Source organism: Callorhinus ursinus, unplaced genomic scaffold (assembly GCF_003265705.2).
Source record: "Callorhinus ursinus isolate GAN/ISIS: 27379988/994484 unplaced genomic scaffold, GSC_fseal_2.0 scaffold68, whole genome shotgun sequence".
Lineage (NCBI taxonomy): Eukaryota > Metazoa > Chordata > Mammalia > Carnivora > Otariidae > Callorhinus > Callorhinus ursinus.
In genome coordinates, this window is record NW_027397130.1 from 1,092,666 (window position 1) to 1,110,277 (window position 17,612).

The following is a 17,612-nucleotide window of genomic DNA, read 5'->3' on the forward strand; positions in this document are numbered from 1 at the left end:
TGGAGCCCTTCACGGTGCCGGTTCACAGGGCACAGTAAGCAGAGCCGACCCTGGCATGGGGCAGGTGTTTGACCGTTGCTGGTACAACAAACACATGGCTCCCCCTAACTGGGTCTTCCCCTGCCACCGCTGATCCTCACCTATCACAGGCAGGGTGCCCCAAACTGTGGGATCTGCGTTGGGGCACTGGCAGTGGGAGTGCGGGAGTCAGGGCAGAGCCACCTCCCCTTAGTGGCCTGTCTGGGCTGGACCAGGACACAGTGAGGCATCTGTGAACTCAGTGTCTCTGGAGTTTGGCTTGGAGCCCTGGGGTGCTGGACCCACAGCTTGACAAGTCTCCGAAGGCAAGAAACACCCAAAAGTGGCTCCCCGTTGGACAGGGGTTGATTTCAGGCCAGAGCCAAACATTCAGGTCCTGGGTGTGCCAGCTCCCCCACAGTGGGAAGGCCCCTCACCTGCCTTTGGTGACTGCACACTCGGGGCTGAACACACACACTGGGACCACGTGTTTGCTCTCCTGAGAGGCCTGCCTTCCTAGGCTCCTCTCTGCAACTCAGCACATTTACTTAGCACTCCATCACCTCCTGCAGGCATTTCCTGCACAGCCTTGATCTACCCAGATTCCAGGACCATCACAGCAGAGTCCACCAGAGAAGACCGTGGGGTCAAAGGTCATCTTTGGGAAGTTTGCAAGGCCAGGAAGGGGAGTCTTTACCTAGGTGTTTTGTTCAGCATCTGTGTGCAGCTCGTGTTTTTCTTGCCCAATTTGATATCTCAGAGAAGAGCAGTTCTGCCCATTAATGTTCACAGCAGCTTTATTTGTGATAGCCAAAATCTGGAATGAGCCCGGATGTCCTTCAACGGGTGAGTGCTTGAACACACTGTGGCACAGTCCCCCTGCGGGACACCACTCAGCAATCCAAAAGGACAAGCTGCGGGTCCAGCAACCTGGGTGGCTCCCCAGGGAAGTGTACTGAGGCATGAAAAGCCATTCTCCAGAGGCTACAGGCATATGGTAGAGCTGCATTTATACAGCCTTTTGGAAATGGCAGCATTTTAGACATGGTGGACCAAGGAAGGGTTGCCGGATGTTGGGGCAATGGTTTGTTGGGGGAGGGGGAGGTGAAGCCAATGTGACTATAGGAGGGCAAAGCCAGGGACCCTCAGGGAAACGTCAAGGGGGGTACACTGTATCCACATCACTGTCCTGATGGTGATATTGTCCATAGTTCTGCCAAATGTTATGATCACTGGAAAGGGGGCAAAGTGTGCAAGGGCTGGCTCCATACCATTTCTTACGATTCCACATGATTCTATCATTATCTCAACAAAATTTTCAATTAAAAAATGGCATCTGTAGGGGCTCCCGGCTGGCTCAGTCGGAGGAGTGTGCAACTCTGGGTCTCAGGATCATGAGTTCGAGCACCATGTTCAGTGTAGAGGATTACTTAAATAAAAATTTTAAGGGACACCTGGGTGGCTCAGTTGGTTAAGCGTCTGCCTTTGGCTCAGGTCATGATCCCAGGGTCCTGGGATGGAGTCCCGCATCGGGCTCCTTGCTCAGCGGGGAGTCTGCTTCTCCTTCTCCCTCTGCTGCTCCCCCTGCTTGTGCTCCCTCTCTCTCCCTCTCTGTCAAATAAACAAAATCTTAAAAAAAAAAAAAAACGGCAGAGGCAGACACTTAACCGACTGAGCCAACCAGGCGCCATCCCCCCCTTGTTAAAAAAAAAAAAAAAAACTTAAAAAAATGACATTTAAAGAAAGCTAAACCCCTAATACAGTAAACCAGCACTTTCCATTCCTTCTCTATCCTTTCTTCTAGATGACCACCGTTAGCAGCTTGTCACATTTGCCTTCTCTCCGTGCATTTGTGTCTGCACTTGTATTTATATTTGAAAGTCAGCTGACGATATCCTGGCGCTTCCCGTCCAAATCACCCAGCAGCACCTCCTACGAACCAGGACCTTCTCCTACCTCACCGTAACCTGTCCCTGCACCCAACAAGCATATAGTCATGGATGCAATGATATTATCTAACACACACTTCACTTTAGGCTTGCCCTTGTCCCAAAATGGTCCTTTACAGCTGGCTGTCACATTGCATTTGGTCGACACATCTGTTTGTGCTCCTTTAATCCACAACAGACCCTCCATCTTTTGTTTTGCTTGTTTTAATTTTTCATGACACTCACATTTTGTGAGGAACCCAGACCCATTTTCTGTAGACCATTCCGTAGTCTGGATCTGCCTTCTGGGGCTAAACATTCAGAGCAGTGAGGCAATGCAGGGGGGACAGCAGATCAGGGGATCCAGGACATCGACTTGTCCTGTTAGTGGGGAGCAAATCTGGACACTTGGTCAAGGTGGGTCTGCCAGATTTCTCCACGGTCAAGGTCCTTCATAGAATGAATAAACCATGTGCGGGGCAAATCTTTGAAACTGTAAATACGTTTTTCCAATAGCCATTTACCCAGTGGCTTTAGCATCCGTTGATGGTTGTTGTCTGAATCCTTCATTACGTTTATGACTGCAAAGTCATGACTTCCTAATTTTATCATTTCCTTTACATGTAATAGGCTTTTTGGTTTTTTGTTTTGTTTTTTTGTGTTTTGTTTTGTTGAGAAATGCTTTCCCTCCTTTAAAAAAAAATTCTTGGGATGCCTGGGTGGCTCAGTTGGGCATCTGCCTTCGGCTCAGGTCATGATCTCAGGGTCCTGGGATCGAGCCCCGCATCAGGGGAAGCCTGCTTCTCCCTCTGCCACTCCCCCTGCTTGTGCTCTTTCTCTCTGACAAATAAATAGAATCTTTTTTTTTAAAGACTTTATTTATTTAGGGCGCCTGGGTGGCTCAGTTGGTTAAGCGACTGCCTTCGGCTCAGGTCATGATCCTGGAGTCCCGGTGATCGAGTCCCGCATCGGGCTCCCCGCTCAGTGGGGAGTCTGCTTCTCCCTCTGACCCTCTTCCCTCTCGTGCTCTCTATCTCTCATTCTCTCTCTCTCAAATAAATAAATAAAATTTAAAAAAAAGACTTTATTTATTTATTTGAGAGAGAGAATGAAATAGAGTGAGAGAGCATGAGAGGGGGAAGGGTCTGAGGGAGAAGCAGACTCCCCGCTGAGCAGGGAGCCCGATGCGGGACTCGATCCCAGGACTCCAGGATCATGACCTGAGCCGAAGGCAGTTGCTTAACCAACTTAGGCCACCCCGGCCCCCCATAAATAAAATTTTAAAAAAAAAATTCTTAAATGTTAATATGAATTCGTAGATTCTTTTTGATGCTCAAACTGATCCAAATTTGGTCAATGAGACCCCTTCATTCTGGCTCCCTTCTTTTTGGAGGGGGGTGATTTTTATTTTTATATCGTTTCAAATTTAAAAGAAAGTTGCAAAAACAGTACAAGGCGCTCCTGGGTGTCTCTTAGATTCACCAGTTGTAACGTGTCGCCCGCTTGCTTTATCATCTTCTTCTCCCCATAGAGACACATAGATTTTTTCTGAACCATTTGAGAGTAAGCTGGAGACACCTGTGCACGACACTCAGGACTTGTGCCTGTTTCCCAAGAGCAAAGCCATCCTCTTACACAACCACAGAACTACTATACACCACTGGGAAATCCAACATTGATATCGTCCTCTGAGCGAGTCTGCCAGCACCTTTCCCAGCAACATCTTCCCTGCATCCTTTTCACGTGTTTCCAGTATTCTCTGAGCACTTCTTCACTTCTGCCAGTTACAATGTCCTAGGCTCACCCAGGATGTTCCCTGTCCCAGACCTGAATGTGCCATTTCTCAAGGAAGCCCCAGTCTCCCACAGAGGGGAATGGGATTTAGAAACCAAGGCCTGGAGCTGAGTCCGCTCAGCGCTGTGGAGTGCCTCTGTCCTCCGCGGCCTCGTCAGGGCACAGCTGACATCCTGAAGGCATCGAATGTCTCTCCCTCCAAACCACGCCTCAGGCTTCTTCCCCTTCCTTCATTCCATATTTATATGTGGTTGAATCATATGAAATTGCCAATATTCAGCCATTTTTGTTCTACCAAAAAAAAAAAATGCAAATCTACATGGTTCAAGCAAATATTCCTTTCTCCGAAGTGAGAATGCTTGTTTTCAGTCACATCAGTATATTTACTAACATTCTCTATTCTAAAATGCCCTCCAAATAGCTTTGGAATGACTACAGCAATCTATTAACTACAGACCTACTAAGGAAATTTCAAGATCTCTTTGTAGTTGTTTTTGTCCTCAGAATACAAACCACTAGGGCGCCTGGGTGGCTCAGTCGGTTAAGCGACTGCCTTCGGCTCAGGTCATGATCCTGGAGTCCTGGGATCGAGTCCCGTATTGGGCTCCCTGCTCGGCAGGGAGTCTGCTTCTCCCTCTGACCCTCTTCCCTCTCGTGCTCTCTGGCTCTCATTCTCTCTCTCTCAAATAAATAAATAAAATCTTAAAAAAAAAAAAAAGAATACAAACCACCAAAGTAATACAGATTATTGTGGGGATGCCTGGGTGGCTCAGTTGGTTAAGTGTCTGATTCTTGATTTCAGCTCCGGTTGTGGGATCGAGCACCGTGTGAGGCTCCACACTCTGTGAGGGGTCTGCTTGAAGATTTTCTCCCTCTGCCCCTCCCCCCACTTGCGGTCTCTCTCTCTCTCTCTCTCTCTCTCTCTCTCTCTTTCAAATAAATAAATAAATCTTAAAAAAAAAAAGAAAGAAATACAGAGACACCTGGGTGGCTCAGTCATTAAGCGTCTGCCTTTGGCTAAGGTCATGGTCCCAGGGTCCTGGGATCGAGCCCCACATCGGGCTCCCTGCTCAGCAGGAAACCTGCTTCTCCCTCTCCCACTCCCCCTGCTTGTGTTCCCTCCCTCGCTGTGTGTCTCTCTCTCTGTCAAATAAATAAATAAAATCTTTTTAAAAATTAAAAAAAAAAAGTCTTCTTTCAGTTCTGGGGTTGGCCTTCCCGTGTTTCTTTTTGCAAAGAAGAGCAGGTGTATGTGTCAGAATACTAAGGGGACATAGGCATAACTTCATTCTCTCCTTCCTTCTTGCACAGTGGGTGGCCCAGGATGTACCCTCATCTGTTCTCACTGTGGCCCACATGACCTGCTCCCGGACCTCTACCTCCCTACACTGCTTCCAGAGCGCCAAGGGGATCAGATGCTATATGGGATGTCTCAGCATGTGGGCAGCCTAGGGAGTGGTCAGATGCTATATGGGATGCTATATGGGATGTCTCAGCACATGGGCAGCCTAGGGAGTGGTCCGGGCATGAAGTCCCGGGTCTTGGCTCCCCACTTGTAGAAGGAGCTGCAGTAGCACTCAGCACTCAGGGGCCGGGGGTTCGGTGCTGCTGAGTCACGGAGAACATCAAAGGCAGGGAGGGCCCCACAGTGGCCCCCGCTGGCCCTGAGCCTGGCCAAAAGACCAGCTTGGGGTCCTTGCCCCAGGTTGCACAGAATCTCCTCAGGCTGGCCCTGCCCAACCCGAATGCCGAGGAAGGAGGAGGTCAATGGGGGTTATCTTCCTGGGCATCGCAAATGGGGCTAAGGCTGTATTTTCCAAAGACGTGATGTCCCAAGCTGTGGTTCTTAGGACCTCAGGTCATATGTTAGAGGTAAGCTCCTGGCTGGCCTGGGGAGTGAAGCTCCTATTACCTCCAGGAGCAAGTGGCCGGGGGAGGCACAGCCCTGCCCCACGCCGTACTGACAATTCAGCAAAATGTGTTTAAAACATACGTACGTGTATATGTGTGTTTACGTGCATGTATGGATAAGATTATAGCACTTTTAACTTAACCAGCCTAATCTACTTTCTGACATAGAACTTTCTGGAAGCTACCTGTATTATCGTTAAGGTGGTGACTGCCCCATGCCAAAGAACGAAACCCAGGCAACCTCCCACTGTCCGCACACGGCGCCGCTCTGGTCCACTTTCTTGTTTTCCCGCCTCCTGACATCAAGTCCCGGAGGTCCTCTGGCAGCCCGGACTCTCTCAGACCCCTCCCTGCCCCAGGAGACAGCCTGGGGACAGGGCTCAGGGCAGGGAGCTGGGGTTGGCGGCCCCCAGGGAGGACAGACACCCAGGCAGATAAGAGCCTCCGCTCACAGGTGCACAGGCTGGAATGATCATAGCATCGATTTCATGAAACGGGGGGAGTTTCTCAGTTGCCACCGTACTGCCCAGCAGAATAACCTATAAGCCCACCTAAGTGCTTGCTGGGCCCTCAGCGCCCTCCTCAGAGACAGGGAACGGAAGCCTGGGGTGGGGGGGCTGAAGGTGTCTCCTGGCCCCGGCCCAGCCCTAGCCTCTAACCAGCCCTGAGCAGCACAGGCGGCGGGGTCTGGGGAGGAGAGGGACTGCTGCCTTCTCGGCTCCTTCTGGCCCGGGCCCTCCCTCCCAGGCGGTAGCTAGACAGCTGTTCCCAGGATCTGCTTTGAATTAAACAGTGGCGTGGCCCTTTAAGAGAAGCATCTGCCGCCCCCGCGCCCCACTGCCCCCTTTGATGTCGCTGGCGCTGAGAGGTTCCCAGCCAGGAGATCTGAGGGTTTGTTTCTGCTTCCCCAGAGGCCACGTGCAGATCACAGGGTGGGAGGGAGGACGGGCCGAAGGTCACATGGGCAGCCTCCCTGGCCTGCAGCCGCTGTGGCCGGCACGGGGACCCGCAGGCCGCGCGCGCGGATGGGGACCAGCCGGCCAGGAGCTCATCAGGGTGCGGAGGAGCCAGCAGCTGGGAGAGCTGAGGAGGAGCCGTCTCTGGCTCTCCCCACAAGGCCTGGGGCAGCCTGACCACCCCCCCAGGCCCTTCCTCATCTGCACAGCAAGGAGTGCAGGTTGGCATATTGGGGACACTCCCGTGACACCCCAGAGAGCCCCGTCTCCACAGATTTTCAGGAAGCACCTCCCAGCTTTGGAATGTGGCCGTTCCAGGTGGACCCTGACACTCCGGCCCAGCGGCCCAGCGAGGAGCGAGCGGGAGGGTCCTTCAGCCAGGACCATCGGCCACCAGCTGGGGCTTTGTGGGGAGGGCAGGATGGGTCAGGGGTGCTGAGAGGCAGGCAGGTCCTGCCAAATTACCAGTGGGACCCAAAGGGTTGAGCTTGGGGCCAGAAGACCCTACACTGCTCCCCTGTTCTTTCTGGCATGGGGGGGAGGGAGGGAAGTTCACAGCAGGATGACAAGGGGCACAAGACCCCAGCTTCCTCCTACAGCCCTGGAGGCTCTCCCCCCAAATGAGGGGAGCTCTAACTCCCAGGTGCTCTCAGTCCTAGGGTGAGGAGTGTATATGGTCCCTTCTCCCAGGTGACCCCAAGGCTGCTCAGGCCAGGGCTGCGAATGGCCCCCTGATTCCCAGGAGAGGATGTTCCAGCATCAGACCTAGAAGCGTCCATAAGGGGCCTAGATACCCCCCCACTCCTTGCACCAAGCAAGGGGTTTTGCTCATCAAGGTCTCAGGATATGAGGCCAAGGGGGATTTCCGGCTAATGGTTGGGGGTGGGGGGCTCTGGGGAAAACCAAAACGGGGTTCAAATTCCGTGATTGCAGGCTCTGGCCTTAAGGTCCCTTCCTGGCTCCTAGCTGGAGATGGGCTCTTGGCTGGCCGGGGAGCAGAGCCTCCTCTCAGAGCAAGCCGCTGCGGGGAGTGGGATTGTCTGCCCCCACTTCCCCGCCCTCTTGGGCCTCAGAGGCCAGCAGCTGGGGTGCGGAGCCGCCCAGGTGGCTGTGCGAGGCGAGGCGGCCAAGGCCGGCAGGCGGCAGCTGGGCCCCAGACGGCAGGCCGCAGCTGGAGCTCAGAGCAGCCCTCCTGTGACTGAACCCAGTCTCAGGGCCCTCAAGGGGCCCCAGGAGGGAGCCAGCCCTGTGGTGCGGGGCAGTCCCACATCTGGGCAAGGGCACCGGGTCCGTAGCCGAGGTCCCGCAGGCCCAGGCCTCTGGCTGGATTATTGGTCTGAAGGGGCCTCACGCAGGGTTTCAGGTGGGACCCCCTGCAACGCTGACGGCCCTCCACCATATGCCGTCCTCCCTCCCTCCCCGGTGCCATCAGCCAGCCTGGGCCCTGAACCTGCCCCAACTTGGGCCCTAGCTCTTTTTCTTCCTGAAATGTTCGCTCTCTACCTTTTCCCAGGAACTGCGCACATGTCCACACATGGATCGCAACTCCCATCAGTTAACCGTGTGCTCATCTGAGGTCGCTAGCTCTCCCCCATGTCTTCCTCCCCAAGGGCCAGCCCCCCGCACCCCCAAACCATATCTGTGGATACCCTCCTAAGGAAACAGGGCCCCCCTCTGGGTTCTCATTTCCCCAGCTTCCTTGCCGCTGGGCATACACCAGATCTAAGTTTAGCCAGAAGCACCTGCTGCCCACCTGAATGGGAGCCAAGAAGCAAAGAAGCAGGAATAATGTGAAGTCTATTGCATGCGACTGGGGGCAGGGAGTGGGCAGAGAAGGGCAAGCCCCACACCCAGCATCTGTGGTGTCCCTGGCCTGCGGGCCACTGCAGCGAGGTGATTTGGAATATTGTTCCCGCTCCTTGTCCCCAAACCTAAGTGTCTGCCCTCTAGACATTCCATGAGCGCTTTGCACCCAGGACCTCAATCTACCTTGGTCGCTGAGGGATGGCCAGCATCCATGACAAAATAATAATTGTATTTCACACACTCACTGGCCTCTGGAGGTCCTGCCTCTTTTTATGTTCCCACCACCCTGGGAGGCAGGTACTATTCTTGTCCCCACTTTATAGATAAGAAACCTAAAGATCAGAGACGCAGCCACAGGCTGGGAAATCAGGCACTCAGTCCCGCTGCCATATCCCCCAACATGGGGATCCCCCAGACATCTGTCTAATGAGCAAACGGGGGGTATGCACATCACATGTCCCAGGAGAATTTCCAGAGCTTGAGCAGCCCACCCTGTTCCAACCCAGGCAACTCAGTTTACCCAGCACACATCTTCAGCCACCTGGGGTCCAGCCTGGTGACCACCATGGGCCAGACTCATTGGAGCTCTAGGTTTTTTGTTTTGATTTGTTTTGTTTTTCAGGTAAAATTCGCACAACATAAAACTAACCGCTTTGGAGTGTAGAATTGTTTAGTACATTCACAATGTTGCACAATCTCCACCACAGTCTATATTAGAACATTTCATCACCCCAAAGAGAAACCTTGCACCCGTTACCACTCATTCCCCATTCCTCCCTGTCCCCTGGCAACCAGCAGTTTGCTTTCTGTCTCTATGGATTTACCTATTCTGGACACCTCATACAAGTGGAATCATGACATATGTGGCCTTTTGTATCTGGCTTCTTTCACTCAGTGTGACGCTTTCAAGGTTCATCCATTTTGGAGCACGTGTCTGAAGACTATTGCATTACACATATAGACCGCATTTTGTTTATCCATTCATTTGGTGATGGATATTTGGGTTTTCCACCTTAGACGATTGTACACAATGTTGCCGTGAACGGCCATGTACAAGCTTTCGTTGGGACACTTGTTTTCAATCCTTTTGACACCATGCCCAGAAGTGGAATCGCTAGGTCGTATGATAATTCTGTTTCAGCTACTGAGGAGCCACCAGACCGTGTCCCCCAGTGGCCGCCTCAGTCTACGTTCCCACCAGCAGCGTGCAGGCTCCAGGCTCTCCACACCCTCGCCAACACCTGTTCTCCACTTCTGACCACGGCCATCCTACTGGCTGGGAGGTGGTATCTGACCCACTGCTGCTCAACTGAGGGTTTTCCCTCCTCCCACCAGTCAGGGCCACAGAGGCCTCTGGGCTGGGTGAGGGCAGCCTGGAAGCAGAGGCCCAGCGCTGGGAGGCTTGAAAGCCCAGCTGTCCTGGGAGGACCCACCAGCATCCAGGAGTTGAAAACTCTGAGTGGAGGAGTCTGGGGTGCAGAAGGTAAAGCCGGCCCCTGGGGGGCGGGAGCGCAAGGCAGGGCCAGTGTCTGCGTCTGGGGAAGCATGCGGGTAAGCAGCCAATTGCCACAGCAGGGTCAGGGGTGCAGTTCTAAAGGAGCAGGAATGGGGAAGGTGGAGACACAGATGGACGGGGAAGTTCTGGGGAAAGCTGTTCACTTTTGCTAATTATGTTGAACAAACCAAAACGGGAACTCATTTTGGTTCAATGTGCAGGCTAGGACACATTAGAGCAAACACCAGTGGGTATAATATGCACGCTTTTCCCTTGTCCCGGAATTTTGTTGGCAATCGTAACTGCCATCCCTGCCGCGCACCGTGCCGAGCACTTTCACGCATGGGCTCCTGTAATCCCACAAAAGAACCTCTGATAGAGGTACGGTCATTACCCCACTTTAAAGAAGAGGAAACGGAGGCACAGAGAGAGGTCACAGGACTTGCCCTGAATCTCCCAGCCAGGAAATGGCTCAGAGCCCGGTCTGCGTGAAGCACAACCCCACTGGGTCACGCCATTCCGCTGAAAGTAGCACTCCCCTGCCTGGGACCGGGGATAACAGGCTCCTAGAGGGAGAGCGCTCCTTGGGCAGGTTCTCCCCAAAACCCAGGTCAGCTGGGGCCAGGGGGAAGGTGGAATTCTCTGGATGGAACCGAAGTTTGAAGCCACTGCCTCTGGCTGGCCGGTCCCAAGTATGACCTCTAAGCTGATTCAATAACAGGGGTACAGCCAGTGTGGATTGCTGAACGAGCAGAACTCATTCTCAGCACTTCTGTTAGCCTCTCTGAGTCTCAGTTCCCCTCATCCAGAAAATGGGCACACAGCCACCCCAAAGGTGCCTGTGGAGAGGACCCGTGCGTGTGACACAGCCTGCCCTCTCCTTGGTTGAATGACCCCAGGCCAGGCCAACCTCCGGGGCACCTCAGACTCATCTTGGGTTTCGAGGGCTCTGCCACAGCATCTCATACCCCTCAAGGGCCCAAACATGGGCTGTTAGGGGCCCTGTTTGGTCTTACTGGGATACCAGCCAGAGCAGCCTGCTGTGTGTGCAGCTCAGCACTCAGCCTCAGGCCTGGTGAGGACAGAGAGCACTCAGGGCCCACGGCAGTCGGCAGGGTGGGGTGGGTGGGGGGCTAGGAGGGTGCTGCCAGAGCCCCTGGCAGCCTCTAATCTCTTGCCCCACAAGGGGCTGCAGGTGCTCCCCAGAGGACACAGCCTCCCCATTGCCCTGAATTAGGAGAGGGGCTCGGGAAGCCCTGCCCCAGTTCTGGACCCCTGTCCCAAAAGGCAAGTCCTGTCTTTAAAAAAGGGGGTAATGGCATCCACTGGACTGTAGATGGGAGGGATTAAGGAGAAAAGGTCTGCTAAAGATGTTCATGGCACTTTGTGGGTGTGGAGGGTGAATAAATGCTTTTTTTTTTCTCCCCACCCACCCGCTAGAAGCCTCCTAAGCAAACACCTGCCCCCCCCCCTTTTGATTTTCTGGGAAAGAATCTCATTCTGTCCTCAGTGAGGTGCACCAGCAAGGTGAGCTGATGGGGCCGATGAACTAGGTTGGCTGGAGACCAAGCCGACGACTCATCGATCCTGGCCCCCTGAACTCCCAGTGGTGGCTGGAGCAGGGAGAGATTCTTGGGGGTCCCTGGGGTGGAGCGCTCAGCCAGGGCTCAGGCAGAGAGGATCCAGGAGCCTACCCCGAGGCCCACCGACCTCGGTAAGTGGTAGCGCCCCACTGCTTCCCAGCGCCGCCCAGAATGTGTCTATCCAGGTGGCGGGATCGGGCGACTCCCCCGTGGCGCCGTGCCGGGGACGCCCGGTGCCTCCCGCAGGTCACCAAGGGCGCCGGGGCCCGCGCCACACCTGTCCGCTCCTCCTGGAGGCCCCGGCGCCGCTGCTGCCGGCCCCTCGGCGCGGGGCCCTGTGTCCGCCGTCGCTTTGATCCCGGGGGCCCCGCTGGATAAAAGTCCCGGGCGGCTCCGCGCCAGCGCCAGAGGGGGAGCGCAGCCGAGCCGGCGTCCCAGCGGGCTGGCGCAGGGCGAGCGACGCCGAGGAGCCGGGGCCGCGGGGCCGGCCGCGGTGAGCGCGGGGCTCGGGCCGGATCGGGGCGGGAGGGGGGGCGGGCCGGAGTCCGGGTCGCCCGCGGGCTTCTCTGGGTCTGGGCAGCGGGGTGAGGGGGGACCCCGGCGGCTCAGGTGAGCGCGCCCGCCCTGCGCCCCCAGCCCGTCGGGCCCGGCCCCTGCGCAGCAGGCGGAGTCCCGGCGCGGAAAAGCCCCAATCCTGCCAGCGCCGCCCCCCCGCCGCCCCCTCCAGCCTCCCGGGGGCGGGGGTGGCGGCGCCGGGCCGGCCGCGGGGAATGGAGCTGCCGGGACCGCGGGGCCGCGCTGCCCCCCACGGAGCCGGGCCGGGAGCGCCTCCGGCGGCCGCGGCGGGGTAGGCCAGGCCCCTCCGTCAGGCTTGCGGTTTGGGAAGAAAAGGCGATGCCTCCGCCAAGAAAAGAGCGAATGCGGCCCCCTCCCCCTCCGCCGAGCCGGGCGGCGGCGGCGGCGGCACATCTAACGCGCGGGCACCCGGGCCGCCGCGGCCCCCGCAAACTACGCCCAGGCTCGGCCCCCGCCGCTTATTGGCGCGGGCCGGAGCCAGCGCACCCAGACCCTGCGCTGCCCTCGCCGGCCGCGCGCGGAGCCCGAGCTGCCCAGGCCGACGGCGCCCGGCCCCCGGAGCCTCGACGCCGAGCCGCCTGCGCTTCCTCTGCCGGGCCCAGCGCGGGGAGCGGTGCGAGCGAGCAGGCGCGGCTGGCGCCCCGCGGCCCGGCGCCCCCGGCCCGGCGCCCCCGCCGCCGCCGCAGCCGCCTCAAGGCCGCCCGCTCTCCGCAGGTGGCCGCGGGCCCGAGCGGCGGGGCCATGGGCCGAGGGGTGCGCGTGCTGCTGCTGCTGGGCCTGCTGCACTGGGCCGGGGGCGGCGAAGGCAGGAAGACCTGGCGGCGCCGCGGCCAGCAGCCGCCCCCGCCGCCGCCCCCGCCTCGTGCCGAGGCCGCCCCTGCGGCGGGGCAGCCGGTGGAGAGCTTCCCGCTGGACTTCACCGCCGTGGAGGGCAACATGGACAGCTTCATGGCGCAGGTCAAAAGCCTGGCTCAGTCCCTGTACCCCTGCTCGGCCCAGCAGCTCAACGAGGACCTGCGCCTGCACCTCTTGCTCAACACGTCCGTGACCTGCAACGACGGTAGCCCCGCGGGGTAAGGCCCGCACCGCCCGCACCGCCCGCACCGCCCGCACCCGCCCGGCGCGCCCCTGCACCCGCCCGCACCGGCTCCGGCCGCCTGGCCACCAAGGCGCGAGTGCCGTCCGCCTCCGTGCCCCCTCGGACGCACGGCGTCTCTGCGCTGGTCGCCCCCGGGGGAGAGGAGCCGGCCCTGGGGAGGGCCCGGCTCGGGGACCCGCAGCGGGGGTGGGGTGCGGTGCGGCAGCGCTCGGAGGGCTGGCGTCCAGCCAGGCCGGGCACTGACCCCTCGGCCACTGGTGCCCAGCCCCTCTGCTCGCGTCCTTCGGTCTCTGGGCGGGGAGATGGCAGTCCTCGAGTGGCCCTGGCACCAGCAGGAGGAGGCGACGCAGCGGGGCGGGGAGAGTCCTGCTGTACCCCCACCCCCACCCCAGCTCCACTCCAGCCCTGTCTGCTCCCGGCTGCTGCCGGCACTGCCTGGGATCCCAGCCAGCCAGAGGGACAGGGAAGGGGCGCAGGTGGGGCAGAAGGACCTGGGGTGCGGCATTCACCCCTCTCCAGCCCCCAAGTATATGAAGGAAGGATGTAAGCGGGAGGGTTGGGGAGGGGTCAGGGGCCCCCCACACCCTCAGCTAGTCGACAGCCGGAGGACCAGACGTTAGGTCGGGGCCCGGTGACACCCGTGCCCTCCCACGGCCTCCTGGCGGGTCCCAGGGCCCCCGCGCCACGCACACTCCTCTATCGAGGGCTCTTTTCAGTCTCCAAGCACCACTGCGCGTCCCAGGAGATCCCGAGGCCGGCGAAGACCGCTCCCCCCGCCCGGCCGCTGGCGCCAAGGTTACAGCGGGTCCCGCGCGGGGCGGGCCGTGGGGATTTTCCACGGACCACACAGCCCCTCGCGGGCCTTTCCGCCCCGCGAGCGCCACCTCCCGGGACGGGCCACCGCTGGCGGGGCCGCGCGCGCTCTGCGGGACCTGGCCCCTGGCGCCCCCGTGCGGCAGGCGCGTGCGCCCGGCGACAGGTGGAATGACCCTTTCCTCCCCAGAGCTGGGTCCTGCAGCCCCGGCTGACCACCCTGTCCGCCCATCCCTCCTTCCCCTCTTGCAGCTACTACCTGAAGGAATCCAAGGGCAGTCGGCGGTGGCTCCTTTTTCTGGAAGGTGCGTCCCGGGAGCCCAGGCGGCGAGGTGGGCGGAGGCCCCTGGGTGCTTGGGCCCTGACAGTGTGGCTGTGCCCGCAGGTGGCTGGTACTGCTTCGACCGGGAGAACTGCGACTCCCGCTATGACACCATGCGGCGCCTCATGAGCTCCAGAGACTGGCCGCGCACCCGCACAGGTCAGCAAGTCGCAAGCCTCGGATGGCGGGGGCTGCCTGCCGACTGCCGGTTGGGCAGGGCAAGCTGGGCTCCCAGTTCCAAGTTCTGGAAGAACTCCTGTGCTCCTCGCTTTCTAGAGCCCTGAGGAGGCCCCCACCCCGCCCGCCCCCCAGTTCTCTAGCCCTCCTAAGGTCGGGGGCTCCCACCTAGCATCCCTCATTCTTGTTCCACAGGTAACCTCCGGGGGGGGGCTTACCATGGCTGCTCTGTCCCCCACTCATCCCTAGGCCAAAGCAGCCGGTGGAGGGTGGGAGAGGGCCAGGGTCCCATCCACTTGCGTTGTGGCCAAGTAGGATGGCCCACACCCCACGCCTTCCTGTAGTCCCTGTTGCCGCACAGAAAGACCACGCCTCTGTCCCCCCCCGCAGGTACAGGGATCCTGTCTTCCCAGCCGGAGGAAAACCCCCACTGGTGGAATGCCAACATGGTGTAAGAGGGAGCAGAGCGATGCTTCCTGGGGGGGTCATTTCTTTCCTGGGGAGTCCCGTGGGGGGTGGTCCTCCTTGGGGAGGGCCCTTATGGCGGCAGGGAGTCCTTCCTGGGCGGCCCTGTCCTTGGGAGGGTCTTGTCCTCAGAGGGGTCCTTCCTAGGGGGCCCTGTCCTCAGGATCTTTCCTGGGGAGGGGGTCCTTCCTGAGGGCCTTGGGCAGCGGAGGAGTACGGCGGCAGGCTCACCCTGTCCTTGTGTCACAGCTTCATCCCCTACTGCTCCAGCGATGTCTGGAGTGGGGCTTCATCCAAGTCTGAGAAGAGTGAGTCCCTTGCCTTCCTCTCTGTTCCCTGGCCCCGAAAGACGAGGCTGGGAGGCCGGTCTCGTAACTCCATCTAATGCCCTGACAGTGTGTCCCAGGGTGCCTGCCCCAAGCACCCACTGCCGGTTGTCCACGGCTGGCTTGGTCCCTGCAGGGGTCCGCACTCCTGGCTGTTCCCTGGGGAGGGGCCCCCAGCATAGCCTCGGCACCTGTCCACCCCCCTCCAGTTCACCGCAGCCCTGGCCCCGTCCCCTGGAAGAGCCTCCAGGCCCCCTGCTAGAACTCCTGCTCCTTCCAACCTGGAGGCAGGAGGCCTTGCTCTCTGTCCAGGCCCCCACTTGAAGCCGCCCTCCTCCCCCATGCAGACGAGTATGCCTTCATGGGTGCCCTCATCATCCAGGAGGTGGTCCGAGAGCTCCTGGGCAAGGGGCTGAGCGGGGCCAAGGTGCTGCTGCTGGCCGGGAGCAGGTGAGCCAGGCAGGGCGGGGCGTGAGTGCGCAGGGGCTGTGGCAGGAGTGGGGATGGGAGCGCAAGGAGGGGCAGAGCCTGGGACTCTCGAGGGCTCCGGCCTCACCAAGCCTGGGCAGGCAGCGGCAGCGGGAGGGCGGCTGGATGCCTGGGAAGCCTTGGACTACAGTGACCTAGGTAGTCGGTGAGGGGTCAGTTGTGGACCAGGGCACCTTCTCCAGGGGCCGGGGTCCCTGTAAGTGGGATCACACCTGGTTGCGGGCGTGCAGGGGGCCCAGAGGACATCTATAGACGAGATGGTGGGGCCTGAGGCCGCATATGTCGTCTTCGTTTGCAGATAAGGAAACTGAGTCAGAGAGTTAGGGAGAGGGGAAAGAGGAGTGGGAGGAAGTGGGATGGCCTGCCACTTAGCTCATTGCCTTGGGGTCAGTGCCTCTGAGACCCCAAAAGGCCTGTGGGCCTCACACATGACATGGAGCCCGTTGGCAGTTCAGAATGCATCAGGATCCCTGCCTGTCCTGGGGGCTGGGCTGGGGGCAGGGCGGGTTCTGGGGCTGCACCTGGCCTCACGTGCTGCCTTCTCCGCAGCGCGGGGGGCACAGGGGTGCTGCTGAACGTGGACCGCGTGGCCGAGCAGCTGGAGGAGCTGGGTTACCCAGCCATCCAGGTGCGGGGCCTGGCGGATTCGGGCTGGTTCCTGGACAACAAGCAGTACCGGCGCACAGACTGCGTCGACACGGTCACCTGCGCGCCCACGGAGGCCATCCGCCGCGGCATCAGGTGCCGGATGCTGGGATGCTGGCTGGGCCCACCAGCTCCCGTGCAGCGCGCCTGGGGGCGGGGGCGGGGCGGGGGGGGTGCTGGGGGCCGCCTGACCCACGGCATGTACCCAGGTACTGGAACGGGGTGGTCCCGGAGCGCTGTCGGCACCAGTTCAAGGATGGAGAGGAGTGGAACTGCTTCTTTGGCTACAAAGTCTACCCGACACTGCGCTGTGAGGGGCCAGCCATGGAGGGGCCCACGGGCCAGGGCGGGGGGTGGGGGGCAGGGAGTGTCGGTCTAGGCTTCCTCCAGCCTGGAGTCTAGAAGTCGGTCTGGAGACCCCTGCCCGCCTACATGGGAGTGGGGTACCTGAGTCACCCGGGTCTGCCTGGGACCGTCCTGGTCTCAGCGTTGAAAGTCCACTTGGTCCCAGACAAACCAGGACAGTTGGTCACCCCGTCCGTCCACATTCACAGTGAGGAATGTGCTTGGCAGCCGAGTCCCAGCGCTGCCCTTGATGGGGCCTTGGCTGTCCCTCCTCCTCTCCACCCTCAAAGGGACAGCATCACCAAGCTTTGGTCAAAGCGGAGTCCCTGGGAGCCAGGCTGGGGGAGGGGTGGGGGTGGGTGCCAAGGCTCTTCCTCAAACAAGGGTGCTGCAGGGGGCTGGTGACCAGCACTCTGGGGGGGAGCGCAGCCGGTCTGTGAGCCTACCGTGGCACTGGCTGGGACCTCAGAGGCCCTCAGCCTGGACTGGGGGGCCGAGTGCCGAGGCAAGGCCCAGCTGAGCTCTGCCCCCCAGGCCCAGTGTTTGTGGTGCAGTGGTTGTTCGACGAGGCCCAGCTGACTGTGGACAATGTGCACCTCACGGGGCAGCCTGTGCAGGAGGGCCAGTGGCTGTACATCCAGAACCTGGGCCGCGAGCTGCGGGACACACTCAAGGATGTGCCGTGAGTGAACTGAGGGCCGGCGTCTCAGCAGATGCGCAGCAAACCCTCGGGGTTATGGGAGGGAGGGGGCGGCTGGGGGACGGACATCGGGGAGGGTATGTGCTGTGAATTGCGCAAGACTGTTGAAGCACAGACCTGTACCTCTGAAACAAATAATGCAATATATGCTAAGAAAAAAAAAA

The 17,612-nt window shown here is 59.4% G+C and overlaps 1 protein-coding gene across 3 annotated transcripts in view; it reads left to right on the plus strand.

Moving 5' to 3' along the window:
- The first annotated feature begins 11,391 nt into the window (after positions 1 to 11,391).
- Positions 11,392 to 17,612, plus strand: part of NOTUM (notum, palmitoleoyl-protein carboxylesterase) — an 8,032-nt gene continuing 1,811 nt past the window's right edge. Inside the window, exons 1-10 of one of the 3 annotated variants that reach the window (XM_073886038.1) lie at positions 11,392 to 11,984; positions 12,782 to 13,140; positions 14,232 to 14,284; positions 14,365 to 14,460; positions 14,869 to 14,929; positions 15,193 to 15,251; positions 15,617 to 15,719; positions 16,308 to 16,499; positions 16,613 to 16,713; positions 17,283 to 17,430. In XM_073886038.1, the coding sequence (XP_073742139.1) occupies positions 12,809 to 13,140; positions 14,232 to 14,284; positions 14,365 to 14,460; positions 14,869 to 14,929; positions 15,193 to 15,251; positions 15,617 to 15,719; positions 16,308 to 16,499; positions 16,613 to 16,713; positions 17,283 to 17,430 (1,145 nt within the window). In that variant the 5' untranslated portion in view covers positions 11,392 to 11,984; positions 12,782 to 12,808. Of the gene's footprint in view, positions 11,985 to 12,226; positions 13,141 to 14,231; positions 14,285 to 14,364; positions 14,461 to 14,868; positions 14,930 to 15,192; positions 15,252 to 15,616; positions 15,720 to 16,307; positions 16,500 to 16,612; positions 16,714 to 17,282; positions 17,431 to 17,612 lie in introns of those variants that run through there. The other 2 variants (XM_073886037.1, XM_073886036.1) reach the window with 2 other exon arrangements.